This window comes from Geotrypetes seraphini, chromosome 5 (genome assembly GCF_902459505.1).
Source record: "Geotrypetes seraphini chromosome 5, aGeoSer1.1, whole genome shotgun sequence".
In the NCBI taxonomy this organism is placed as follows: domain Eukaryota; kingdom Metazoa; phylum Chordata; class Amphibia; order Gymnophiona; family Dermophiidae; genus Geotrypetes; species Geotrypetes seraphini.
In genome coordinates this window covers 86,320,897-86,348,819 of record NC_047088.1, presented here as the reverse complement: position 1 = coordinate 86,348,819, position 27,923 = coordinate 86,320,897, and the positions used below count along the sequence as shown (strand labels likewise).

General features: G+C 48.2%; 1 protein-coding gene across 4 annotated transcripts in view; it reads left to right on the top strand.

The window, feature by feature from the left end:
* Window positions 1-27,923, top strand: part of LOC117361528 (zinc finger protein 436-like) — a 96,908-nt gene that overhangs the window by 13,313 nt on the left and 55,672 nt on the right. For all 4 annotated transcript variants that reach the window (XM_033946993.1, XM_033946992.1, XM_033946994.1 and 1 more), the window contains one exon: window positions 13,487-13,600. In XM_033946993.1, the coding sequence (XP_033802884.1) occupies window positions 13,487-13,600 (114 nt within the window). The remainder of the gene's footprint in view (window positions 1-13,486; window positions 13,601-27,923) is intronic.

Below are 27,923 nucleotides of genomic sequence, written 5' to 3'. Positions count from 1 at the left end.
CTAAATTTTAAAGGGACTGAAGTAATGCCACTACGAGACGGCATTGTATTTTCCAAAACAGACAATATTTTTATTGTTAGTATAAAGACTTACAAAATTACAGCAGCAAAGGCATAGCAGAAAGAAATATATTGTCAGTTCAGAATATGCAATGGAGAGTAGAACTTACACTGATATGCCTAGCAGGGGGCTAGCACATCCCCACTGACATAAGCAAGTGAATCTCTCTGGCTCTACCTGTGATGTGTGGATTGTTATATAGAGAAATTCTCTCTCTGTTCCAAAAAGCACATCCCCAAACTCTGGTCATGTACCTCCCTATTGGTTCAAAAATGTATACCTAACTATCCCCCCCCCCAGTCCACGCCTCTCTCACTTCTCCCCCCCCCAGGAGAGGGGCCCAAGCAGAAATAGAGAATTCTTCGTGAACTTTCTTCCTCCAGCTCTGATATCCTTATCATCTTGCAGATGCTGATTTGTGGTTTTACAACACTGTACATCTTCAGGATGGTGACCTTGTAGATAGTCTTATGCAGAAAGTTGGCAAGGGTGACCTTTCAGCACCTCAGCTGTGCCTGGTTCCCATAGCTTCTGTCTTGGTACCAGGCCCCCCAAATCTCTCCTCCCCCTTCATCCTGCAGGGTTTATTGCTTGTTATAAATGTTTTATGGCTTTTCAGGGTGCCTTGCATATGTCATACAGCACTGATAACGGCTCAGCACAAATGAACAATGGCCACAGAATCTTGGAGAAGTATCCTCCCAGCAGGGAATGGAGACAAGCACTTTGCAGCAGAGGCCAGCTGGGTTAGCATTTCAAAGGATACATGTGTTCACAGACAGCAAGGTACAGGCTGGGCCATCTGGTTAGCTTGTAAAAGAAAAGCTGGTTTAGGCTGTGAGAAAATATATGCTAAAATGTCTGTAGTGTCCAGCACTAGTGAGGCCAGTATGTCCAGGTTATCCATCTCATTCCCCTCTTGGTGGCCTGAAGAACTGCAAGCTGAGGGCCGCCACACAAAGGGTGGCAGAAAGAGAGGAAGAAACAAAGGTGTGGAGGAGGGGCAGCCCTCCCAACTATCTAAACTGGACATCGTGTATTTAGACTTCAGTAAGGCTTTTGATAGTGTCCCACACCGTAGGTTATTGAACAAGATGAACACGATGGGCCTAGGAGAAACACTGACTGCATGGGTAGAAGACTTGCTTAGCAGCAGACTTCAAAGGGTAATGGTAAATGTGGGATCTCTTCACAGGGGGAGTTAGGGGGTGGGACATTGGTATGGGCAGACTAGATGGGCCGTGGCCCTTTTCTGCTGTCATTTTCTATGTTTCTATTCCCTCAAAAACGTCGGAAGTGACCAGTGGAGTACCGCAGGGCTCAGTCTTGGGCCCGATACTATTCAATACCTTTGTAAGGGATCTTGTTCAGGGACTTTGAGGCAAAATTACATTATTTGCCGATGACGCTAAACTATGCAACATTGTGGGCAACGCAGCAGAACCTGATAGCGCAATCATGCTCGACACTATGGAGCAGGACCTACTTTTACTAGAACAATGGTCCAGTACTTGGCAACTAAATTTTAATGCCAAAAAATGTAAGGTAATGCACCTTGTTAGCAGAAATCCATTCAGAACATACACCCTGAATGGTGAAAACCTAACCAGAACTGTAGCAGAATGGGACTTAGGAGTAATCATCCGGGAAGATATAAAAGCCGCCAATCAGGTGGAGAAAGCTTCAGCAAAAGCTGGACAAATGCTGGGCTGCATCAGAAGGAGCTTTATCAGCTGAAAGCATGAAGTTATACTGCCGTTGTACAGATCCATGTTGAGACCTCACCTGGAGTACTGTGTTCAGTTTTGGAGGCCATATTATCAAAAGGATGTGAAGAGAATGGAGTCGATTCAGCAAATGGCCACTAGGATGGTCTCAGGACTTAAAAATCTCCCATATGAAGAACGTTTGAGCAGGCTGTGCTTATATTCTCTCGAAGAGTGCAGAGAAAGGGGGGATATGATAGAAACATTCAAATACATCATGGGCCGCATTGAGGTGGAGGAAGAAATCTTTTGTCTTACCGGTCCCACGGTGACAAGAGGGCATCTGCTAAAACTCATGGGACACCAGGAAATACTTCTTCACCTAAAGGGTAATTGATCGATGGAATGGTCTTCCACGTCAGGTAGTCGAGGCCAGTACCACGCTCGACTTAAAGGGACGATGGGACAGACATGTGGGGTCGCTCCAGAGGAATGCTTAAAAGATGGATTCTCGAAGGAGGGAGGGTTCTTGAGTGGGCAGACTTGTTGGGCCGTCGGCTCTTTTCTGCCATCATACTCTATGTTTCTATATTGTAGAAATAGCTGAATAAGAAAAGTAAATGGGATAATTGTTTTATTTGCTATCTTAGAGCAGTCCCATCAAACTTTCATATTTCAAGTATTAGGTTTAGGGATATGCTACATCTATTTTTATTTCCTCTCTCCTGAGTTTACTACTACTATATTATTTCTATAGCGATGAAAAGGCGTACGCAGCACTGTACATTTTAACATGCAATAGACAGTCCCTGCTCAGAAGAGCTTACAATCTAATTTAGATAGGACATTACAGGGTTGGGGAGATTATGGAAGAGGAAATGATACAGTGGGTGTAGGTATCTGACAGTAGTGAGTGGGAGTTAATAGTTGAAAGCAGTTTCCAAAAAGTGGGCCTTTAGCTTGGATTTGAATACTGCCAGGGATGGAACACAACGTATTGATTCAAGTAGCCTGTTCCAGGCATATGGTGCCACAAGAAAGAAAGGACGGAGTCTGGAGTTGGCAGTGAAAGAGAAGGGTACAGATAAGAGGGGCTTGCCTGATGAGCAGAGATCACGGGAGGGGGAGCATGGGGGGACGATAAATGAGGAGAGGTATGGGGCTTCAGAGTGAATGCACTTGTAAGTCAGCAAGAGGAGTTTAAACTGTATTCGGAAATGGACAGGGAGCCAATAAAGTGACTTGAGGAGAGGAGTAATGTGAGAATAGCGGCTCTCACGGAATGTGTCTTGCAGCAGAATTTTGAACGGATTGAAAAGGTGAGAGACGGGTGCACGGGAGGCCAGAGAGAAGTACATTGCAGTAGTTTAAGTGCAAGGTGACGAGAGCGTGGATAAGGGTTTTGGTAGTGTGTTCAGAGAGAAGAGGACGTTTTTTGGTAATATTATAGAGGAGAAAGTGATAGGATTTGTCGGTTTGTTGGATCTGAGCAGAGAAGGAGAAAGAGGAGTCAAAGATCACCCTTAGGTTGTGAGTCGACGAGACAGAGGGGAGGATAGTGTCATTCACAGAAATAGAGAATGGCGAGAGGGGGGAGGTGGATTTAGGCGGAAAGATAAGGAGTTCAGTTTTAGCCATTTTCAGTTTGAGATGGCGGCAAGACATCCAAGTGGCAATGTCGGACAGGCAGGTTGAAATTCGGGCCTGAACTCCTGTAGAGATATCCGGTGTGGAGAGGTAGATCTGGGGGTCGTCAGCATAAAGGTGATATTGAAAACCATGAGAGGAGATCATTGTACCAAGAGATCGGGTATATATGGAAAAGAGGAGAGATGATGATATTCTGTAGTTGTAAATAGAAATAAAAGAAAAATAAATAAGATGATCCATTTTTTTATTGGATTAACTTAATAGATTTTTTGGACTAGTCCTTAAAGACCAGAACTTTCATTTTCAGGTGAGGGCATTAGGAACAAACAAACACAATACCAGATTATTTAAGTAAAACATTAAAAAAAAAATCATTTCAGAGACAGTCTCAAAAAGGAAATGTAGGTGTGTGGGGAGGAGTGAGAAGTGAGAGCAGAGAGAAGTAGATGGGTAATCAGAAGGTGACAAAGTAGTATAATGTAGCCTAAAGGGAGAGATATGGTGGAGTATTTTACCCATTCACCTATCCCTATTTCTCAAAATCACAAGCCATAAAAATTGTGCTGCTTTGTCACTTGCCTGTGACAGTTCACAACACATTAATCTGTTTTTATCTGACTAGGGACTGAACTGATTTCCAGAACCACTTGCCTTTCTAAGCTTGGTAAGTTCCATACCTGGAAGTGACATTATTTGCAGGTGCTCTTCCTGTACTTAAATGCCACTCTTGCCAACAAAGGGGATTGACTCAAGGACAGACTATAAAGTGATCTTTATATGTGCTAATTACTGTATAGGCGTGGCAACCTTTTCCCCCAAGAAAGAAGGGAAAAAAAACGTTGACTCGAATATAATACCTAACTATGCATCAGAAAGAGCCAGGATTTGATACTGTTAGTGGCTTCCAAGACCATCTCTTCCAAAATTCAGGCTGTAGCTTTCACTAATGCCTTGTGCAGATCCACTTAGTGATCATGCACAATATCCCTGCCTTCATATGTCTGATTTATGAGTTGTTTAGCACTAGCACATGTTGTAGGGATTTGGTGTCTTCTTGTTTTTCTTGTCAAAGATTGCATGAATTATCCCAGGACAAGCAGGCAGCATATTCTTAACGTATGGGTGACGTCACCGACGGAGCCCCGGTACGGACCTTTTTAACTAGAAAGTTCTAGTTGGCCGCACCGCGCATGCGCGAGTGCCTTCCCGCCCGACGGAGGAGTGCGTGGTCTCCAGTTTCTTCGTTTCCGCGGAGCGAAGAAGACGCATGTGCTTTCAACGGCCGTTGAAAACTCTATTTTTGCCTTCCCGCTCGCGATTTTTTGATCCCTTTTTGCTCTAATTTTTGTCTTTCGACTTAATTTCCTTTAAAAAAAAAACAAAAAAAAAACTCGTGTCTTTTTCTTTGCTTTTTGCAGCCGGCCCCGGCGGGGCCTGTTGTAATCATCCAAGCCTCCGGGTTTGATTTCGCGGAGGCCGTGTTTCCCTTCATGCCCCCTCAACCGGGCTTCAAGAAGTGCCAGCGGTGTGCACGCCCGATCTCTCTAACTGACCCACACAACTGGTGCCTTCAGTGTTTGGGTCCAGAGCATCGGGCTGACACCTGCACCCGCTGTGCTACTCTTAAGAAACGCACTCTTAAGAACCGGCAAATACAGCAGAATATTCTTTTCGGCACCGGTTCTACCATGGATCAGGCCCCGATGTCGACGGCACCGCCTAAATCGGCACCGACCACATCGACACCGCCTGATCCTCCTTCGGGGTCGATAGCGCCAGGTAAGCCGGCTAAGAAGCCTTCCACTTCCCTTGAGCGCCCTCCAGTTACAGCGGTGACCCCGGTCCTTCCGGCGTCCCGCCGATCCCGTAAACGCTCCGCTCCGATCTCGGTGAGTGCCTCGTCATCGGCCTCCTCATCGCCGGAGCGTCGAGCAGCACCTATGGTACCGAAGAAAACTAAAACGGTACCGGTGCCCCCATTGGAGGACCGCATCTCGGCCATCCTCCAGGACAAACTCCAGGAGCAGCTACAAAAGCAACTCCAACAGCTCCTTCCGACCCTACTGGCACCGCTCCTTCCGGTACCGGTCCGGCCCGAGCCTCGCACCACTCCACCGGTGTCCACCCCCTCGGTACCGATGGACACTTCCATGCCGGTCTTATCTGCCCAGCCCGCACTTCAGACTTGCTCTGCAGAGGACCCCTCCCGGGCCCAAGATCGACGCCGGTCGTCTCGGGACCGGGATCGGCCCCATTCCTCCCGGGACAGGGATCGACGCCGGTCTTCATCTCCCGGCACCGTATCCATGCGATCTGGCAAGTCCCTTTCTAAAACCCGCCATACTGAGCCGGCCATCAGGGACCCAGACTTATGGGAGCAATCCCCACTCGGTACCGAGGAGGATGCCTCTTCTACAGATGAGGAACCCTCCATGGCTGAATCCACTTCCAAGCCCGAGCAATCCTCCTTCACGAAATTCCTTCGGGAGATGTCCGCGGCTCTCTCCATACCACTTGAGTCTGACTCCAAGAAGTCCCAGGCCTTTTTAGAAGCCTTGGACTTCGACCAACCTCCCAAGGAATTTCTCAAACTGCCCGTACATGATATCCTACGGGAAACATTTTATAAAAATTTGGAAAATCCCCTTACTGTTCCAGGTGCCCCTAGAAAACTGGACAGTTTATACCGGGTCATCCCTATTCCGGGATTTGATAAACCCCAATTGCCCCATGAGAGCCTCCTCGTAGAGTCCACTCTCAAAAAATCTCAGGGTTCCAGTGTTTATGCCTCCACCCCTCCTGGCAGAGAGGGGAAAACAATGGACAAATTTGGAAAGCGCCTGTACCAGAATGCCATGCTGGCTAACAGAGCCAACAACTACACCTTTCATTTTTCATTTTATATGAAACACCTGGTCCAACAACTTTCTGCTTTACAAAAATATGTACCTGAACGTAAGGTCCCACTATTTCAACAACAAATTTCCACCCTCCTTCAGCTCAGAAAATTCATGGTGCGCTCGATTTATGATTCCTTCGAGCTCACTTCCCGAGCTTCTGCACTGGCGGTAGCCATGCGACGCCTTGCCTGGCTGAGGGTGTCTGATCTTGATGTGAACCACCAAGACCGCCTCGCCAACGCGCCCTGCCTTGGTGATGAACTTTTTGGGGAGTCTCTAGATACCACAACACAAAAACTTTCGGCTCATGAGACCAGATGGGACACCCTCATTAAGCCTAAAAAGAAGACTCCACCTGCGCGACCATACAGACCTCAGTCCTCTTACCAACGTCGCTTCTCTGCTAGGCCGCTTAATCCTCCTCAACAGCAATCCCGTCAGCCTCGCCAACAACAGCACACTCAGGCTCGCTCTCAGTCTCACCAGGCGACCAAGCCTCTCCCTCAGACTAAACCTCCTCAGCCCTTTTGACTCCTTTCTCCAGGGCATAGCCAGTCTCCAACCGTCGATGCCTCTTCCTCAACCTATCGGAGGCCGCCTCACCATCTTTCTCCAACGCTGGGAGGCCATCACATCAGACCTGTGGGTTCTCAACATCATCCGTCACGGATACTCACTAAGGTTCCAGACTCTTCCTGTAGACCATCCTCCCGTAGAGTCTGCTTCTCACTCCTCCCAAACTCCACTCCTCCTCAGGGAGGTCCAATCCCTCCTCCTCCTCAATGCCATCGAAGAAGTTCCTCCAGACCAAAGAGGTCAGGGATTTTACTCCCGCTACTTCCTGGTACCCAAGAAAACGGGAGATCTTCGTCCCATCCTAGACCTCAGGAACCTCAACAAGTGTTTGGTCAAGGAAAAGTTCAGAATGCTCTCCCTTGCCACGCTTTATCCTCTTCTATCTCAACACGACTGGCTATGTTCCCTGGACCTCAAGGAGGCCTACACTCACATTCCAATCCATCAGGCTTCACGTCGCTACCTTCGATTCCAGATACAGAATCACCACTATCAGTACAAGGTACTGCCCTTTGGTCTCGCATCATCACCCAGGGTGTTCACCAAATGCCTGATTGTGGTAGCGGTTTTTCTCAGGTCCCACAACCTACAGGTGTTCCCCTACTTGGACGATTGGTTGGTGAAAGCAACTACATCTCCACTTGTGCTGCAAGCCACTCATCAAACCATCTCTTTCCTCCATCTCTTGGGATTCGAGATCAATTATCCCAAGTCGCATCTGCTTCCCACACAACGCCTTCAGTTCATCGGAGCAGTTCTCGATACCAATCAGATGAGGGCGTTCCTTCCTGCCGACCGGCAACGCACCCTGCTTCACCTTTGTCGACAGGTGCTCCTCCATCCATCCATCCCTGCTCGGCAGATGATGGTCCTTCTGGGCCACATGGCCTCGACAGTCCATGTGATTCCTCTGGCGCGACTCCACCTCAGGATACCTCAATGGACCCTTGCCAACCAATGGTCACAGACCACGAATCTTCTTTCTCATCCCATCTCTGTGACATCGTCTCTTCAGCAATCTCTTCAATGGTGATTGAGCTCCTCAAATCTTTCCAGGGGACTTCTCTTTCATCTACCCCCTCATTCCATGGTCATAACCACGGATGCTTCCCCCTATGCATGGGGGGCTCACTTGGGCGATCTCCGCACCCAGGGACTCTGGACCCCTCAGGAGCGTCAACATCACATCAACTTCCTGGAGCTCAGAGCCATGTTTTATGCTCTCAAGGCTTTCCAGCATCTCCTCTACCCTCAGGTTCTTCTCCTGTGCACGGACAACCAAGTCGCCATGTACTACATCAACAAACAAGGCGGCACCGGATCTCGTCTCCTTTGTCAGGAGGCCCTCCGAATCTGGACCTGGGCCACGGCCCACAATCTTTACCTCAGGGCTGTCTATATCCAGGGCGAACAGAACTCCCTGGCCGACCATCTCAGCCGCATCCTTCAACCTCACGAGTGGACCCTGGACCCTCCCACACTCCACTCCATCTTTGCTCGCTGGGGCACTCCGCAGGTGGACCTGTTTGCAGCTCCTCACAACCATCAGCTGCCCCAGTTCTGTTCCAGACTCTTCTCTCCGCATCGTCTGGCCCCGGATGCATTCCTGCTCGACTGGACGGATCGGTTCCTCTATGCCTTTCCTCCACTTCCTCTGATGTTGCGGACCTTGTTCAAACTCCGCAAGGACAGGGCCACCATGATTCTCATCGCCCCTCGGTGGCCCCGACAGCACTGGTTCTCCCTCCTGCTTCAGCTCAGCTCCAGGGAGCCCATTCCTCTTCCTGTGTTTCCTACTCTGCTTACACAACAGCATCAGTCTCTACTGCATCCCAATCTGTCTTCCCTCCACCTGACAGCTTGGTTTCTCTCGGGCTGACCTCTCCAGAGAACCTGTCTCAGCCTGTCCGTCGCATTTTGGATGCCTCCAGGAAACCCACCACACTCCAATGTTACCATCAGAAGTGGACCCGGTTTTCCTCTTGGTGCCTCCTGCATCATCACAATCCCACCTCATTGGCAGTGGAGACCGTACTGGACTATTTGCTCTCTCTGTCCAATGCTGGTCTCAAGTCTACCTCAATCAGAGTCCACCTCAGTGCCATCACTGCTTTTCATGAGCCTATCCTCGGAAAACCTCTCACGGCTCATCCTCTGGTTTCCTGGTTCATGAGAGGCCTCTTCAATATCAAACCACCTCTACAGCCTCCTCCGGTCGTCTGGGACCTCAATGTGGTTTTGTCAGCCCTCATGAAACCTCCCTTTGAGCCTCTTGCTACTACTTCGCTCAAACTTCTCACATGGAAGGTGCTTTTCCTCATTGCCATCACCTCTGCCAGGAGGGTCAGTGAGCTGCATGCACTGGTCGCCGATCCACCGTTCACTGTTTTTCACCATGACAAGGTGGTTCTGCGTACCCATCCTAAATTCCTCCCCAAGGTGGTTTCAGCCTTTCACCTCAACCAGTCCATTGTGCTGCCTGTCTTCTTCCCAAAACCCCATTCTCATCCTGGGGAACAGGCGTTACACACGCTGGATTGTAAGCGTGCCCTTGCATACTACCTTGACCGTACCAGGGCTCACCGCTCCTCTCCTCAGCTTTTTCTGACCTTCGATCCCAACCGTCTGGGTCGTCCTGTCTCTAAACGAACGCTGTCCAATTGGCTTGCTGCCTGTATTGCGTTCTGTTATGCTCGGGCCGGCCTGTCACTGGAAGGAGCTGTCACGGCCCACAGGGTCAGAGCTATGGCTGCTTCTGTGGCTTTCCTCCGTTCCACGCCTATTGAGGAAATCTGCAAGGCGGCCACTTGGTCTTCAGTTCACACATTCACTACTCACTACTGTCTGGATACCTTCTCCAGACGGGATGGACACTTTGGCCAATCTGTGTTACAGAATTTATTTTCCTAATGGCCAACCATCCCTCCTCCCTCTCTGTTAGCTTGGAGGTCACCAATACGTTAAGAATATGCTGCCTGCTTGTCCTGGGATAAAGCACAGTTACTTACCGTAACAGGTGTTATCCAGGGACAGCAGGCAGATATTCTTACGACCCACCCACCTCCCCGGGTTGGCTTCTTAGCTGGCTTATCTTAACTGGAGACCACGCACTCCTCCGTCGGGCGGGAAGGCACTCGCGCATGCGCGGTGCGGCCAACTAGAACTTTCTAGTTAAAAAGGTCCGTACCGGGGCTCCGTCGGTGACGTCACCCATACGTTAAGAATATCTGCCTGCTGTCCCTGGATAACACCTGTTACGGTAAGTAACTGTGCTTTTTGCAATGCTCCATTTTGACTTGTTTCCATGTTTTTATTTGTACAAATTGATATTAAAAAAGGAACAAAGAACTGAAGGAAAACAAATTCATTTTGAATAGCAAAATGTTTTTGTAATAAAGGCTATATAAAAAAAAACAAAAACCAAATTAGGGGGGCCTAAGCTCAGCACAATATTCAGTATCATTCATATGAACTTGATGGATTGAATTTTGCCTTTCTCATCACACATAATTACTGAAAAAAGCATCCTGGCTGAAAAAAAATCATTAAAAATTTTATAGATAAGTAGTTCCATTTTTTGTTCCTGATTTGCAGTATAAGTGGAAGCACTACATATGGCTGCAAACAAATCAACCTTGGTTCTTACAGTGCTGAGGAAAGCTGCTGTTGGCTGATCTGGTGTAGGGCCTTGAGCTTCTGCACACGCTCAAGGTCTGTTGGCTCCTGCTTTCTATGAGAATCTCAGCGGGGGTGGGAGCCGGCAGGATTTGAGCATATGCAGATGCTTAGGGCCCTGTACTGGATCACCATACAGTGAATTAACAAAGGCACCACCAACGAGTAAGCACAGTGTCATGGGGGGTTTGTATGGAGGATATTGATATCAGGGAGGGGGACGTGTATTGTTATGGCTTGGGAGTATGTGTATGCAGGACAGCAATGCTGGAGTTCAGTGGGGAGCAGGAAGAGGACAGCTGTGCCAGTGGACGGGTGGTAGCTCGAATATAGACTGAGACCCCCATTTTTGGGCCCAAAACCCTCAGTTTATATTTGAGTATATGCATTATTTTGATTATTGGGGCACTCGGATTTCTATTTTTGATTAGCTTGGGGTTGATGTATATTATTTTAAACAAGTTGTTTAATTTGTTTTCCTTTTCATCAACAACAGATGAATCCAGGAACTTATGGGTTATGACTATCTACCAGTAGGTGGAGATAAAGAACAATACAGAACTCTATCCTATTGGACCACATGAATTCTAGTTAGTCAATATCACCTCTTATCTCAACAGGCAGTGCACGGTCTCTCATGAGCTCCTGGTTTCTGCTGCTGTTGTAGCTCCTGTTTTGAGTTTCCAGTTTCAGTTGAGCTTAAGAGTATTTGGGTTGTCTTAGAGCCTATTTTAGGGGTACATTTAGTGGTACTAGGTTCCCCCTCTCCTGCCTCCCCTCTATTCTCCTTCCTCACAACAAGAAAAAAAAAAAAAAGGAAGGAAAGGCAGCAAATAAAGGTGGAATGCAGAATTTTGCTTCAGTGACTTTAGGAGAGGGCTTGCTGCTGCAAACCTACTACTGTTCACAGTGATTAGCCTCCTTGGAGAAGTGGACAGACAAGGTGGTGTTCCCTTAATTGGGTGAGTACACCTTTAAGTTTTCCTGTACTGTCAAACCTTTTTATTTAGTTGTGGTTTCTTGTCTTGCCTTCGCGGCAGATGTTTTAGTGCTGTGTCGATTGTGGGGAGTTTGGGGCAGTAGCCACAGTTTTTCCCCTGTGGTCATCGGATGCATTGTCGGGCATTGCAGGACCACTGGATTCCCACAGGAGGAACTTTAGCATGCTACTCCTTCTGCTGTACCATCAAAACAGTGGGAAGAAACGAGATGCCTCCGTATGGAATCTTCTTCAGGAGCCTTTATGAGCACAAGTTGGACAACATTAACCTTGTGTTGTCAGAAACGGTTAATGTCCATCTTGTGTTCATAAAAAAACTCCTGAAGAAGGTATTTTTTTGAGTACCAAAACACTGGCAGTGTTGTCATTGAGTCATTTTACTTTATTACATTAAAAATCCCATATGGAAGCATCTCATTTCTTCCCACAATTTTTTTTGACACATTTTCATGGGGTCTCCTTGTTGCTCTTTTTTGTAGATCTTCTGCTGTACCTGCATCTGCAACCCTCATTCCCCAGGTTCTGTGTCTCGCTCTCTTTTCCCCTCCCCCAGTCAGTTCAGTATCTCTCTATCCTACCTGTTTGGGGAGGACAGGCTTCAAGGTAGGATAGTCAATGATTCAGTGTTATCCTGGGAGATGAAAAGGAAGTGCATCTCCCTAGAGTGAATTTGGTGGTTCCTGCAGCTCTGGTGGAGAGTGGTATGGCACTGAAAGACCTTTAGGATCCCCAGATGGAAACCCTTCTGAAGGAGTTCTTTATGGTGGTAGTGGCCTTATCCCAACAGGCAGCGGTTCAGGAAGGGGGTAGAGAGAGTATGGTTTCTGCTGTGGTTTGTGGAGTTGGGCTGTTATTTTTAGTTTTGCACTTTGTACTACTGCACATCTTAAAGGAGCTGCTAGAGGCCATATCAGTAGAGAAGGAGGAAGAAGCCCGATGTGCAACTGGGCTGCTCCTCCTCTTGCTGTGCTGAAGTGGTAAGTGTGCCAGGAGGAAAGCAGCCAGAAAGTGAACATCTATGCCACTGCACTGCAAAAAGAGGGTACACAGAATTCTGCAGAGGTGGGGAATTCTTTACAAATTCTGCATTGTACAGTAGCGCAGAGAAAGGGGGGACATGATAGAAACATTCAAATACATCACGGGCCGCATTGAGGTGGAGGAAGAAATCTTTTTTCTTACAGGTCCCACGGCGACAAGAGGGCATCCGCTAAAACTTAAGTGGGGAAGATTTCATGGTGACACTAGAAAATACTTTTTCACCGAAAGGGTGATTGATCGATGGAATGGTCTTCCACACCAGGTAGTCGAGGCCAGTAACCTCGACTTCAAGAGACGTTGGGACAAACAGGTGGGGTTGCTGCAAAGTTATACTTAAAAGATAAACTCTCAAAGGAGGAAGAGTTCTTGAGTGGGTAGACTTGTTGGGCCGCTGGCCTTTTCTGCTGTCATACTCTATGTTTCTAGCTCAGTCAGAGTTCCCCCCTTCTCCCCCAGAAGTAATGTGTCTGATTTACCCCTTTTCCTTCAATATTTCCTGTGGAAAAGGGCTACATAAATATTTTTAGAGCATATTTAAATGAACTAACATGGCAGCTGAAGTGTGGACAAGTGGCTTCTTACTCTGGGTCAGAGCTGATATCAAAGAACAATGTTTATTGCATTTTCTCTGTCTAGTTCCAGATGTTTGGAGAGCAAGAAGGCTACTGTATAACATGGTTTAAAGTAGATTTATTCTAAAAAGGCTTATAAGGGAGTTTGACTTTTATGAACATGCAGGGCTTTGGACTGCCTTTTTATACACAAAATGTAATTTTTATTATCTGAAATCACAATTTTCTGCCATAACATTCATTTTACATCTAATGTTTGTGTGCTTAATCTCCCAAGACAAAACTGAGTTACTTGTGTTTTAACAGGCTATACAATTGTCAATTCTGACACTGTATTCAAGATTAAACCAAAAGAAGAACCGTCTTTGAGAAATCACATAGATACTAAGGAAGGAGGTGGTGGTGGTAAAGCTAGTCTAGGTGAGTAGGAAATACTGGAGAATGCTGGGGAAGGACAGGGAAGTTTACAGTCCATAGTCATGAGTTTGCTACCTTGGAGGCAATTCTGTAAGCGGACACATTGATGCTGCACAAGGAGACTCTACTCTAATGACATCTGGGCACTTAGGCCCTGATTCTGTATAGGACGCCCGGGAGGGCCTACACTAACCCCGATTCTGTAACCGGCGTCCATGTTACAGACGCCGGTTAGAGAATCGGGTTAGAGTAGACGCGACCGCTACACTTAATCGTGGCAAGGGATGTCCCTGCCTTGATAAATATAGCGGCCGCCTGTCCGTTCGCAGGCAGGAGGGTGCCAACCCCTCCTGCCGGAATGCCATCCCCCCCCCCCCCCCGAAACTCCGGATTGCTGGCAGGAGGGTACCCAACCCCTCCTGCTGGAAAGCCGCACCCCCTCCGGCCCCCCCACGCTAACGCCTCCCCCCGCGCTACCACCCCCCCCCCTATTGACCTTCCCTAACCTTCCCCCCAACTAACCTCTAATTGTTGACCGGACAGACGGGTCTTGCTGCCGTCCAGACGGCAGGCCCTAGGCCTTAGGCGCCTGGGCCAATCAGGCCTTATGGTTAGTGGGGATGGGTGGACCTGATAAGCCTAAGGCCTGATTGGTCCAGGCTCCTAGAACTTGGGCCAATCAGGCCTTAGACTTAGCCGGGAAGGGGCGGGCCCGCCTCATTTCGACGAGGCAGGCCTGCTGGCTGGATGGCAGCAAGACCCGGCTGGCCGGCCAACAATTAGAGGTTAGTTGGGGGCAAGGTTAGGGGATCATCGAGGGGGGGCGTTAGTGTAGGGGATCCGGTGCGGCCTTCTGGCAGGAGGGGTTTGGTACCCTCCTGCCGGCGATCAGGAGTTTTGGGGGGCAGAGTGTCAGGGAGGCGGCCTTTCGGCAGGAGGGGTTGGGCACCCTCCTGCCAGCGATCGGACAGGTGGCCGCTATACTTATCGCGGCAGGGAGATCCCTTGCCGCGATAAGTATAGCGGCCATGTCTACTTACAATGTAGGCCAGCATTTTGCTGGCCTACATTGTGAGCTTTTCTTCCTCTACTAAGGAGACGCGTAGGGCCACCTAGGTTTGCCTAAGGCCCTTAAGCGAGCTTAGGTGGTCTTGCGGGCCTCCCTAGGCTCCCGGAGGCACTTTCAATATAAATGGCCTGCCTGGGGAGCATTTTTTTTAAAAAACGTGCATCCCGATTGGCTGATTAGACAGCTATAGGATGCCTACAGCTGCCTAAAATCTGGACTCACTTTGCAGAATCAGGGTCTTAGAATATGTCATAGCATACTAACATAATCCAGCATTGGATTGCCTTACATTTATGCACTCACAATTACATCAGCCATAGCCCTGGTATAACTGTGGGAGCCTAAATGCAGCAAGAGTGTGTAACTTACTGTGGTCCATAATTTGCATTTGAACGTGGTAGTACTGCCATGTCCCTCCTTTGCTCCATCCATGGTGAACACTCCCTTGAATTTTGCATGTTAGCCAGTGCTTAGTTGCTTTGCTGCAACTTAAGCGCATAAGTATACACTTAACCTGTGAAAGTGCCAGTATTCTATTCATTTACATGTGCAAATGGCATATAAATATGGTTACCTTGGTTTCATGATTTGCTGTTTATATCACTTCAAAATAGTAAATGAGAAATCAAGGTTTGTGATATCACACTGTAATTTGACTTTACATTAATGTGTTTTAATCTAGAATTGGATGTCAGTTCATGGAAGGGGGAGGGGCTTTTTTCTGTGGACTCCCTGGTCCGATTTTGCTTATTTTTGAACTCTGTCTTTTTATCAGCTTTTCCAATGTGCCAAATTTAATTTCATTCCATTCCATAAGTTATTTTGCTCATGGCATAGATAATGTCCGGCAAGTAATATATTTCTAAGTAATCTCTTATTGTTTATTGTAATTTAATATACAGTCTTTCCTGAGGAGATAACAGTGAACAATAACAATAAATCTAAATCTGAGAGGAAAGAATGCCAGTTGTCAAATGAAAGGAATAAATTGAAGGAAAGGGTAAGAATGTATTGTTGGCAACATATCACTGGTAATATATTACTTTTAAGAACATAAGAAGTGCCTCTGCTGGGTCAGACCAGAGGTCCATTGTGCCCAGCAGTCCGCTCGCGCGACGGCCCAAAAGGTCCAGGACCTGTGTAGTAGTCTATCCCCTTTTCCTCCAGAAAATTGTCCAATCCCTTCTTTAACCCTAATACCGTACTCTGTCCTATCACACCCTCTGGAAGCGCATTCCAGGTATCCACCACCCATTGGGTGAAGAAACTTTCTAGCATTGATTTTGAATCTGGTCCCCTTTCAACTTTTCTGAATGCCCTCTCGTTCTTGTAGTTTTCGAAAGTTTGAAGAATCTGTCCCCTCTCCACTTTCTCTATGCCCTTCATGATCTTGTAAGTCTCTTATCATATCCCCTCTAATTCTCCTCTTCTCCAGGAAAAAGAGCCCCAGTTTCTCCAATCTCTCAGTGTATGAAAGGTTATCAAATGCTCTCCTCTGAACCCTCTCGAGTATCGCCATATCCTTCTTAAAGTACGGCGACCAATATTGGACGCAGTACTCTAGATGCGGACGCACCATCGTCCGATACAACGGCAGGATAACTTCTTTCGTTCTGGTTGTAATACCCTTCTTGATTATACCTAGCATTCTATTCGCTCTCTTAGCAGCCGCTGCGCACTGTGCTACGGCTTCATTGTCTTATACACTATTACCCCCAAGTCCCATTCTTGGGTACTCTCACTCAATAACATCCCTCCCATCGTATAGCTGTACCTCGGGTTTTTGCTTCCTACATGCAATACTTTACATTTATCCCAGGACAAGCAGGCAGCATATTCTTGACTGATGGGTGACGGCACCGACGGAGCCCCGGTACGGACAATTTTAGAGTGATTGCACTCTAAGAACTTTAGAAAGTTCTAGCTAGGCCGCACCGCGCGTGCACGAGTGCCTTCCCGCCCGACGGAGGCGCGTGGTCCCCAGTTTCTTAGTTTCCGCGGAGCTAAGAACACGCGTGTTTCCAACGGCTGTTGGAAATTTTTTTCACAGTTTTTCGCCTTCCCGCTCGCGCGTTTATTCTCTTCGAGAATTTTTTCTTTTCCTTATTTTATTTTGTTCATGTTAAAAAAAAAAACAAAAACACTTTATTTTCGTTTTTTTTGCGATCGGCCCCAGCGGGGCCTGTTGGCACCATCGAAGCCTCGGGCTTCGATTTTGCTACAGCCGTTTTTCCATTCATGCCCCCGTCACCGGGTTTTAAAAAGTGCCAGCGGTGTGCGCGCCCTATATCTCTTTCTGACCCGCACAAGTGGTGCCTACAGTGTCTAGGTCCGGACCACAGGGCTGAAACCTGCACCCGCTGTAGTTCTCTTCAAAAGAGAACTTTGAAAAACCGGCAAATACAACAGCGGATCCTGTTTGGTACCGCTATGGAAGTTCCTCCGGTATCGACGTCGGCAACTTCCTCCAAACCGACACCGATAGTTTCGGCACCGCAAACTACATCTCCGGTGTCGCAACCAGTAGGTAAGCCGACTAAGAAGCCTTCCCCTACTGTCCTCGGGCCGCCAGTCGAGCAAGCAGTGAGCCAAGTCCTGCAGACTGCGCGCCGGCCCCGTAAGCGCTCCGCTCCCATTGAAGTTACTGCCTCATCATCGGCATCGACTTCACCCGAGCGTTGAGCTGCACCGCAGGTACCGAGCAAGAAAAAAGCGGTACCGGTGCCATCGGGACCAACGTTGGATGAGCGTATTGCCTCTATCCTTCAGGCCCAACTTAAGGAGCAACTGCAACAATTGCTCCCGGCTCTATTGACTCCGAGCCTTCCAGTGTCGGTACCTACTGAGACTTCGGTGCCAATTGTCGATCAGCCTCTACTATCGGCATCGGCATTATCGGCACCGCAAAAATCTTTATCCATGCCTATTCTATCAGCAGAACCAAAGTCTCATCGACGCACTGTTCCCTCAGCTTCTGATCCGGTACCGGTCTCTGAAACCCGTACCGCTGTGCAATCACCAGGTACCGTATCGACCCGTTCGGGGAAATCGGTACGCAAGACCAAACATACCGAGACATCCACTCCACTCTCTCAGGGCCATCTTCAATCAATACGGGACCCTGACTTGTGGGACGACTCTGATGATCCCCTCGGTACCGAGGAAGATTATTCGTCTGATGAGGATGATCCATCGGTGCAGGATCCTGCTACTAAACCAGAGCACTCCTCCTTCACCAAATTCTTAAAGGATGATATCAGACACTCTTTCTATTCCTCTAGAGTCTGACTCTAAAAAAATCCAAAGCATTTCTCAATGCTTTGGATTTTGACCAACCTCCTAAAGAGTTTTTAAAGTTGCCCCTCCATGACATCTTGAGGGAAACTTTCTATAAAAATTTGGAAACTCCTTTGACAATACCAGGAGCCCCGAGAAAACTAGAATCTCTTTATAAAGTGATTCCTATTCCAGGGTTTGACAAACACCAACTTCCCCATGAGTTTCTGCTGGTGGAGTCGACCCTGAAGAAATCTACGGGAGCTAGTGTTTACGCCTCTGTCCCTCCTGGCAGAGAGGGCAAGGCCATGGATAAATTTGGGAAACGCCTTTACCAAAATGCGATGTTGGCCAACCGTTCAGGTAACTACGCGTTTCACTTCTCTTTTTACCTCAAACATCTCATCCAACAGGTGACCTCTTTTCAAAAGTATATTCCGGACCGTAAACTTCCTGCTTTTCAGCAATGCACCTCTAGCCTTTTGCAACTCAGAAAGTTTATGGTCCGTTCAATTTATGATACTTTTGAACTGACATCACGGGCCACTGCTATGTCTGTGGCAATGAGAAGGTTGGCATGGCTCCGAGTCTTAGACCTGGATGTGAACCACCAGGACCGACTTGCCAATGCGCCCTGCTTAGGGGATGAGCTGTTTGGGGAATCCATGGATACCACCACCCAAAAGCTATCTGCCCATGAAACTAGGTGGGACACCTTGTTAAAAAACAAGAAGAAACCTCCTCCTCCTCGTCCATTTAGACAACAATCTTCGTATCAGAGGAGATTTTCGGCTCGGCCAGCTCAGCCTCATCCTCCCCAACCTCGGAGGCAACGCCAACAGCACCAACAGGCTCGTCAGCAGCAACAGCCTAACGTTAAACCTGCTCCTCAACCTAAGCCGACACAGCCCTTTTGACTCTCTTCTCCAGGGCATTGCCAGTCTTCCTCCCTCCTGTTCTCTTCCTCAGCCCATAGGAGGTCGACTTCGAATTTTTCTCTCTCGCTGGGAAGTAATCACCTCCGACCAGTGGGTTCTTTCAATCATAGCCCACGGCTACTCCCTAAACTTCCAGACTCCTCCACCATTAGGCCTACCAAAAGAGTCTGCTTCCACCCACTCTCAGTCCCTCCTACTGGCTCAGGAGGTTCACTCCCTCCTTCTTCTCAATGCCATCGAACCAGTTCCTCTAGACCAGCGAGGCCAGGGATTTTACTCCCGGTACTTTCTAGTACCCAAAAAGACCGGAGACCTCAGACCAATATTAGATCTCAGAGATCTCAACAAGTGTCTGGTCAAGGAGAAGTTTCAAAATGTTATCTCTTGCAACCCCTATATCCTCTTCTCTCTCAGGGCGACTGGCTATGCTCTCTCGATCTCAAGGAGGCGTACACTCACATTCCTATCCATCTAACGTCCAGGCAATATCTACGCTTCCTCGTCAACCAGCAATCAATTACCAGTACAAGGTGTTACCCTTCGGTCTAGCCTCCTCTCCCAGGGTATTCACCAAATGTCTGATTGTGGTCGCGGCTTATCTCCGCTCTCCACAATTTTCAAGTCTTCCCTTATCTGGACGACTGGCTGATCAAGGCTTATTCTCCTCAGGCCGTTCAACTTGCCACCAATCAGACCATTCTCTTCCTTCAACTGTTAGGGTTCGAAATCAATCTACCCAAGTCGCATCTAATTCCAATTCAGCGACTTCAATTCATTGGAGCCATTCTGGACACACTTCAGATGAGGCAGTTCTTCCAACAAATCGCCTTCACAACATTCATTCATCTCTGTCAACGGGTGTTGCAGCAAACGTCCATCTCTGCAAATCACATGATGGTGCTCTTGGGGGCACATGGCCTCCACAGTGCATGTCACCTCCTTCGCACGTCTCCACCTACGTACTCCTCAATGGACCTTAGCGAACCAGTGGTCCCAAGCGACGGATCCTTGTTCACAACTCATATCTGTGACCTCGTCTCTTAGGCAGTCGCTTCTTTGGTGGTTGACATCTTCAAATCTATCCAGAGGTCTGCTGTTCCATCTACCTCCTCATCAACTGGTCATCACCACGGATTCCTCCCCCTATGCATGGGGGAGCTCACTTGAACGAGATTCCAAATCAGGGGTTTTGGACTACCCAGGAAAAGAAATACACCACATCAATTTCCTGGGAACTTCCGGAGCGATGTTTACTCCCTCAAGGCTTTTCAACATCTTCTTTTTTCCTCAGGTACTACTCATTTGCACAGACAACCAAGTTGCAATGTACTACATCAACAAACAGGGAGGGACGGGAATCCCGTCTCTGTGTCAGGAAGCTCAAAGGATTTGGACCTGGGCGACTGCTCGTCAAGTATTCCTAAGGCGGTCTACATCCAAGGGGAACAGAATTGCTTAGCAGACAATCTCAGCAGAATTCTTCAACCTCACGAATGGACTCTCGATCCCTTGAGACCCTCCAGTCCATTTTCTCTCAATGGGGCACACCTCAAGTGGATCTTTTTGCAGCTCCCCACAACCATCAACTGCCCCTGTTTTGCTCCAGACTTTACTCTCCTCACCGTCTGGAACCCGATGCATTTCTCCTGGATTGGACCAATCTCTTCCTTTATGCATTTCCTCCTCTTCCGCTCATGCTGCGCACATTATTCAAACATCAAGAGGGAACAAGCCACCATGATTCTCATCGCTCCACGGTGGCCCAGACAGCATTGGTTACTCTACTTCTACTTCAACTCCAGTTCCAGGAACCCATACCTCTTCCACTGTTTTCTTTCACTACTTACACAGCATGCAGCAAACTCTACTTCATCCCAGCTTACAGTCTCTGCACCTGACAGCTTGGTATCTCTCGGGCTGACTTCGGCTCACTCTCTCCTTTCTCAGCCTGTCCGTTCTATATTGATGCCTCCAGAAAAACCGGCTACTCTTCAATGTTACCAACAAAAGTGGTCTCGGTTTCTTCCTGGTGCCTCTTACATCACCATAATCCCATGTCTATAGCAGTAGGACTGGTGTTAGACTATCTTCTGTCCTTATCTGACTCTGGTCTTAAATCCTCTTCGATAAGAGTTCACCTTAGTGCTATTGCAGCTTTTCATGAGCCGAATTCATGGAAAACGCCCTTCAGCTCATCCCTTGGTTTCTAGGTTCATGAAGGGCCTTTTCAATGTGAAGCCACCTATCAGGGCCCCTCCTGTTGTATGGGATCTTAATGTGGTTCTTTCTGCGTTAATGAAACCTCCTTTCGAGCCTTTGGCCACAGCGCATTTTAAATTTCTAAACTGGGAAAGTAGTCTTTCTATAGCTCTCACATCTGCAGGAGGGTCAGTGAGCTCCATGCACTGGTGGCTGATCCACCTTTCACTGTTTTTCACCTGATAAGGTCGTCCTCCGTACACATCCAAAATTCCTTCCTAAGGTTGTGTCTGAGTTTCATCTTAACCAATCCATCGTCCTACCTGTTTTTTTTCCCAACGCCTCATTCTAATCCAGTGTGAACAGGCTTGTGCATACCTTGGATTGTAAACGTGCTCTGCTTACTATCTTGAACGCACCAAACCTCACAAGATCATCTCCTCAACTGTTTTGTCCTTTGATCCTACACAGTTGGGTCATCCGTATCTTAAACGCACCCTGTTCCAATTGGCTTGCTGCTTGCGTTTCATTCCTGTTATGTCTCAGTCGGGCCTGACACTGGAAGGTTCTGTCACGAGCCACAAGATTAGAGCTATGGCAGCGTCTGTAGCTTTCCTCCGTTCCACTTCCATTGAGGAAATCTGCAAGGCTGCATACTTGGTCCTCAGTTCATACTTTTAACATCTCACTATTGTCTGGATGCATTCTCCAGACGGGATGGACACTTCGGCCAATCTGTTTTTACAAAATTTGTTTTCCTAATGGCCAACCTTCAATCCATCCCTCTTTTTGTTAGCTTGGAGGTCACCCATCAGTCAAGAATATGCTGCCTGCCTTGTCCTGGGATAAAGCACAGTTACTTACCGTAACAGGTGTTATCCAGGGACAGCAGGCAGATATTCTTGCGTCCCTCCCACCTCCCCGGGTTGGCTTCTTAGCTGGCTTATCCTAACTGGGGACCGCGCGCCTCCGTCGGGCGGAAGGCACTCGCGCACGCGCGGTGCGGCCTAGCTAGAACTTTCTAAAGTTCTTAGAGTGCAATCACTCTAAAATTGTCCGTACCGGGGCTCCGTCGGTGCCGTCACCCATCAGTCAAGAATATCTGCCTGCTGTCCCTGGATAACACCTGTTAGGGTAACTGTGCTTTCTCTACATTGAATTTCATCTGCCATCTCGTCGCCCACTCCCCTAGCTCGTTCAGGTCCCTTTGTAATTCTTCGCAGTCCTCTTTAGTCCGAGCACCACTAAATAGTTTGGTGTCGTCTGAAAATTTTATTATTTCATACTTCGTCCCTGTTTCTATATCATTTATAAATATATTAAATAGCAGCGGTCCGAGCACTGACCCCTGTGGAACACCACTCACGACCCTCCTCCAGTCCGAGTCACTCCTACCCTCTGCTTCCTATCTGCCAACCAATTTCTGATCCATCTGTGTACGTCTCCTTCTACCCCATGGTTCATCAGTTTCCGAAGTAGGAGTTCATGGGGTACCTTGTCAAAGGCTTTTGGAAATCTAAATATACATTGTCTATGGAGTCCCCTTTGTCCATCCGTTTGGTTAATTCCTTCGAAGAAGTGCAGTAAGTTCGTTAGGCACAAATCTCCCCTTGCAGAAGCCATGTTGGCTTGTGATTAGAAGTTTATTTCTTTCAAAATGCTCATCGATGCTGTCTTTTATCAGCGCTTCCGCCATTTTCCCCGGAACCGAGGTCAGATTCACTGGTCTGTAATTCCCCCGGGTCACCTCTTGATCCCATTTTTAAAGATGGGCGTAACATTGGCTATCTTCCAATCCTCCGGGATCACTCCTGTTTTCAGGGATAGATTGCAAACTTGCTATAGTAGTTCCACTATTTCCTCCTTTAGTTCTTTCAGTACCCTAGGGTGGATTCTGTCCGGGCCCAGTGATTTGTCAGTTTTTAATTTTTCTAACTGCCTACGTATGTCTTCAAGGCTTACTTCCATGGATGTTAATTTATCTGTTTGGTCTCCTTTGAAGATTTGCTCAGGTTCCGGTATGTTGCATTTGTTCTCTTTTGTAAATACAGATGAACAGAACATGTTTAGTCTTTCCGCCACTTCTTTCTCCTCCTTCAGCACTCCCTTCCTGTCTCCGTCATCCAGCGGTCCCACCTTCTCCCTTGCCGGCTGCTTCCCTTTAACATATCTGAAGAACGGTTTGAAATTTTGTACTTCCTTGGCTAGCCTTTCTTCATATTCTCTTTTGGCTTTTCTAACCACACGGTGATGTTCTTTTTGATACTTCCTGTCCTTTTTCCAGTTCTCAGTTTTGCCTTTTTTCCATTTCCTGAATGAATTCTTCTTATCATCTATCGCTTTCTTCACTTCTTTGGTTATCCACACAGGGTCTTTTGTTTGATTCTTTTTGCACCCTTTTCTGAATCTTGGGATATGCAGATTTTGTGCCTTGATCACCGTGTTCTTACTGTTGAGTAAGTTACTTTCTGAAAGTAATATAAAGCAGTTAATGTACTAATTTTATAAAAAACAGGAATATGTTAATTACTAGTCGAAGTAGGTTACTGTGAGAAATAATGCATTACTTGTAAAAATAATATATTACCAGTAATATATTACGCCCAACTCTGCTCATATACAGACAAACAAACAATATTGCCTCACAACTTTGTATAATTCCTTCCAGCTTCAGTTGGGTTGGAAAGAATAAAAATTGATATAACTGACAATATTAAGTACTTTGTTTTCTAAATATATAAATGGTATAGATTAGGAAGGAGTTAGTTAGGTGGAAAAGTCCATAGTCTTATTGAGAAAAACATAGAGGGAGCCACTGCTTGTCCTGGATCGGTAGCATGGAATATTGCTACTCCTTGGGTTTTGTTCAGGAACTAATGACCTGGATTGGCCACCGTGAGAATGGGCTACTGGGCTTGATGGACCATTGGTCTGACCCAGTAAGGCTATTCTTATGTTCTTATGGAGGAATGTTTTTGTCTTTCTTGGATGGGATGGGTTGCTACAGTTAAAATGATGATCTTGCCCCAATTTATTTATTGATTCATTCATTCAGTGTTTTAGTCCGTCCTCCCAAAGGAGCTCAGAACAGGTTGCTGTGTCTGTTTCACTATTTGCCTATAAAGATACCAATAAAACTGTGGTGCGCCGCTAACAGCTTATTTCAAGATTCATAAGGGCTGGTTGCCCACCTAGGATAGCACGCTATATTTTATGTTTAAGTAAAGGAGAAGGAGGGCATGTGGTTCCCAGTATTAGAAAATATTATCAGGCAGCTCAGTTGAGGGCTACTGAGTCAAGCAGTGGGTAGATATCGAGCAGGCAGAAGGTTTAGACACACCTTTGATGCACCTGCCATGGCTACCTAGTAGAGGAAAGACTCTATAACAGAAAGTAAGGGACTCCATTAGTATTTTTACTATGTCCATTTGGTAAGCAACTAAATCCTGACTGCTAGAGGGGAAATAGTATTCCTAGTACATACCTAGTATGGAAGAAATAGGGAATTACAGGCCGGTAAGTCTGACTTCTGTGGTAAGCAAATTAATGGAAACACTTTTAAAACAGAGAATGGTCAAGTCTGTTCCTGTGTGCTCACATTAACTATGGTGCCTGGGGCAATGGATGGTTATGTCACTTGCCCAGGGTCAGAAGGAGCAGGGCTGGGATTGAACCCACAACCTCAGGGTGCTGAAGCAACAGCTCTAACCATAAGCCATTCCAGTACTAGGTTGTACTGGAAAGGAGCTCTAAAGCTATTTCAGTTTATTGCACTCTGTCAGTTTATTAGACTGGGGAGATTAATGATATGTTTATTTGCAAAATTCTTTCTCTTTTTGAGTTTTTAGATCTTTTAGTCTTGCCCTATGTTGGAGACACCTGGTACATCTCACTCTGGTACATCTCATTTTCTGGACTGGCTGATAGGACTGGCTATGGAAGACCTAATTTCTCTTTATGTAACCTTTCACGAAACATGTATGATGTGGGATATAAATCTTTTAAATATATAAATATACAGTACTCCCCTGATATTCGCAGGGGTTCCGTTCCAGGAACCCTCGCGAATGTTGAAAAGCGAATACGGTTTTTAGCAGTGGAGACAGGAGAGGGCAGCTGGAGAGGCAGGAGAGGGCAGCTGGAGCGCTGGCAAGTGAAGGAAATCACTCGCGGTATGCTCCGACCACCTCTTCCTGTACTAAAGTCGGGCCTCACCAATCAGGAGCTGCGTGTCAAAGCAGCTCCTGATTGGTGAGGCCCGACTTTCGTACAGGAAGAGGTGGTCGGAGCATACTGTGAATGATTTCCTTCACTTGCCAGCACTCCGGCTGCCCTCTCCTGCCTTTCCGGCTGCCTTCTCCTGCTCGGGGTCGGAAAATACCGTGAATGACTGGGACCGCGAATTGCGGACCACGAATTCGCTGGGGAGCACTGTATAATGGTTGTATTTGTAACCTTTATCCCAGGACAAGCAGGCAGCATATTCTCTACATGTGGGTGACATCATCCACGAAGCCCCGTCACGGACAGCTTTTCAAGCAAACTTGATTGAAGATCTCAAAGTTTGCTAGTGCTGCCCATGCATGCGTGCCTTCCTGCTCCACTAGAGGGCGCATCCCCTCCTCGTGATCTTCAGTTCTTAGTTTTCTGCGGAGCCAGAAAGCCCTGTCTCTCTTCTCTGCATTCTCTAAGTGCCTTTCTAGCACCGCGGCTTCTTTATTTTCTACGGGAGTCGCTGTGCGGTTTGTCAATTTGTTTTATAGCTCTCTTTGCCTCTTTTTTGTTTTTCGTGTCGGCAGTCTGGGAGCTCCCGGTTCGCCGTGGCTGTTTAGCCTCGCAGGGCTGCGGCCGTCTATACCTATGTCCCGGCCTCTCACCGGGTTTAAGAAGTGCTCCCAGTGCGGTCGGGTTATCTCCATCACTGACCCTTACCGCTGGTGTATTCTGTGCCTGGATGAGGATCACCCGACGGATTCCTACCCTCACTGTGCAACGTTTCAACCTCGGGCTCTTCGGCGACGTAGGGCCAGGATTGCGGAGCTTTTCGCCATGGAAGCTGCTCCTGCTTCGACCTCGATCTTGACGTCGGCCTCAAAGACCTCGGCCCCGGGCAAGTCTCCTTCGACCTCGAAGGCCTCGGGGGCCTCGACCTCGGCTCCGTATAAGTCCCCTCTTCCTCCTTCAGATTCAGCTCAGCTACCGAAGAAGCCTTCCTCGGAGTCTCTGGCCATCCAGGCGGTGAGTGTAGTCCCGCCGGCCTTGATGAGACCACCCTCCAAATTCTCCAAGCGTGCTTCCACCATACGGGAATACTCATCCTCGAGGTCGCCCTCAGTGGAACGCTCTGCTGCACCTGCCCGGCCAAATATGGTCACGGTGCCGATGTTCAAGGAGGTACTGAAGGCTATCATCTCCTCGGCTTTGGCTCAGCTTGCTCTGGCCTCGACCTCGCGCGTTGTGGACCAGCCTGAGTGTCGCATCGAGGTTTCTCGAGGCAAGGCACGTCGTCCTTGTCTGATTCCTTGCCTCTTACATCGAGGCATGCTTCTCCCTCCAGCCGGCCTCGGTCGAGGCATCTTGCGAGGCTTGTCTTCGGGCCGGAGTTCCCCGGGGTGCCTTCATCGGACCTTGGCGGCCCATGCCCCAAGAGCCTCCCCTCCGGGGACTTCGAGGCGCAAGCTCTCCGTCGACGCCTCCTCATTCTTTCAGCGGGGGCTCCTCGGCATCCCTGCTTGTGGATACGGATGTACCACCGCAGTATTCTAGGGAGGCTTCCCCCTCCTTTTCGGCTGCCCTGCAGTCTCGTTCCACCACTCCACCTGGGGAGCGCTCTGAGAGCAGGCCCTCTTCCTTCACTCGATTTGTTCAGGATATGGGGAAGGCCTTGCACCTGGACCTCCAGTCGGATTCCAAGTATACCAAGGAGTATTTGGAGGAGATGGAGCTTCCCTACTCCCCTAGGGAATCCTTGCAGCTGCCTCTGAACCAGGTGTTGCAGCAGACTTTCTTTCATAATCTGGAGACTCCCTACGCTATTCTGGCTATTCCCTCCAAAATGGAGTCTCGGTACCGGACGGTGCCTTGCAAGGGGTTTGAGAAGGCGCAGCTTTCTCACCAGTCCTTGGTAGTGGAGTCTACCCTTAAAAGTCTCACCCATCCAAGGTCTATGCCGCTGTCAGCCGGGCTGGGAGGGCAGGACTATGGATAAGTTTGGGAGGCGCCTATATCAAAACTCCATGATGGCGAACCGAGTCCTGAATTATAACTTTACTTTTACTTCTTATCTCAAGTGGTGCATCAAGTCCCTGCCATCTTTCGAGGACGCTTTGCCTTCTGCGCGCCGTGTGGAGTTTCGCTGGCATGTGGATACACTGTCGCAGCTTCGGCTGTACATGTTTCAGGCCTCCTATGATGCGTTTGAGCTGTCATCTAGGGTCTTGGCCTTCGCGGTGGCTATGCGTCGACTGGGCGATGCTCCGCATTGTCGACATGGACCCAAACCTGCAAGACCGGTTGGCCAATCTTCCGTGCATTGGGGAATGAGCTGTTCGATGATTCCATCGAGGCTGCCACGAAGCGCCTCTCCGAACACGAACGCTCCTTTGCTTCCTTGGTCCAGGCTAAGGCGAACCCGCTCCACCCAAGACCTACCGGCATGCCTCCCCGGCGGTATCCGCAGAAGTCCACGCCGGCGTTTTCTCGCTCTCCGCCTCGGCGTCCACAGCAGCAGAGGGCTCCCCGTAAGCCTCAGACCCCTGCTGCGCCTAACCAGCCGTCGTCCTGTTGACTGGCCCGGCGGGAGGGGGCTGGCCCCTTCCGCCTTTGGAGTTCCCCCTCTGCCCAT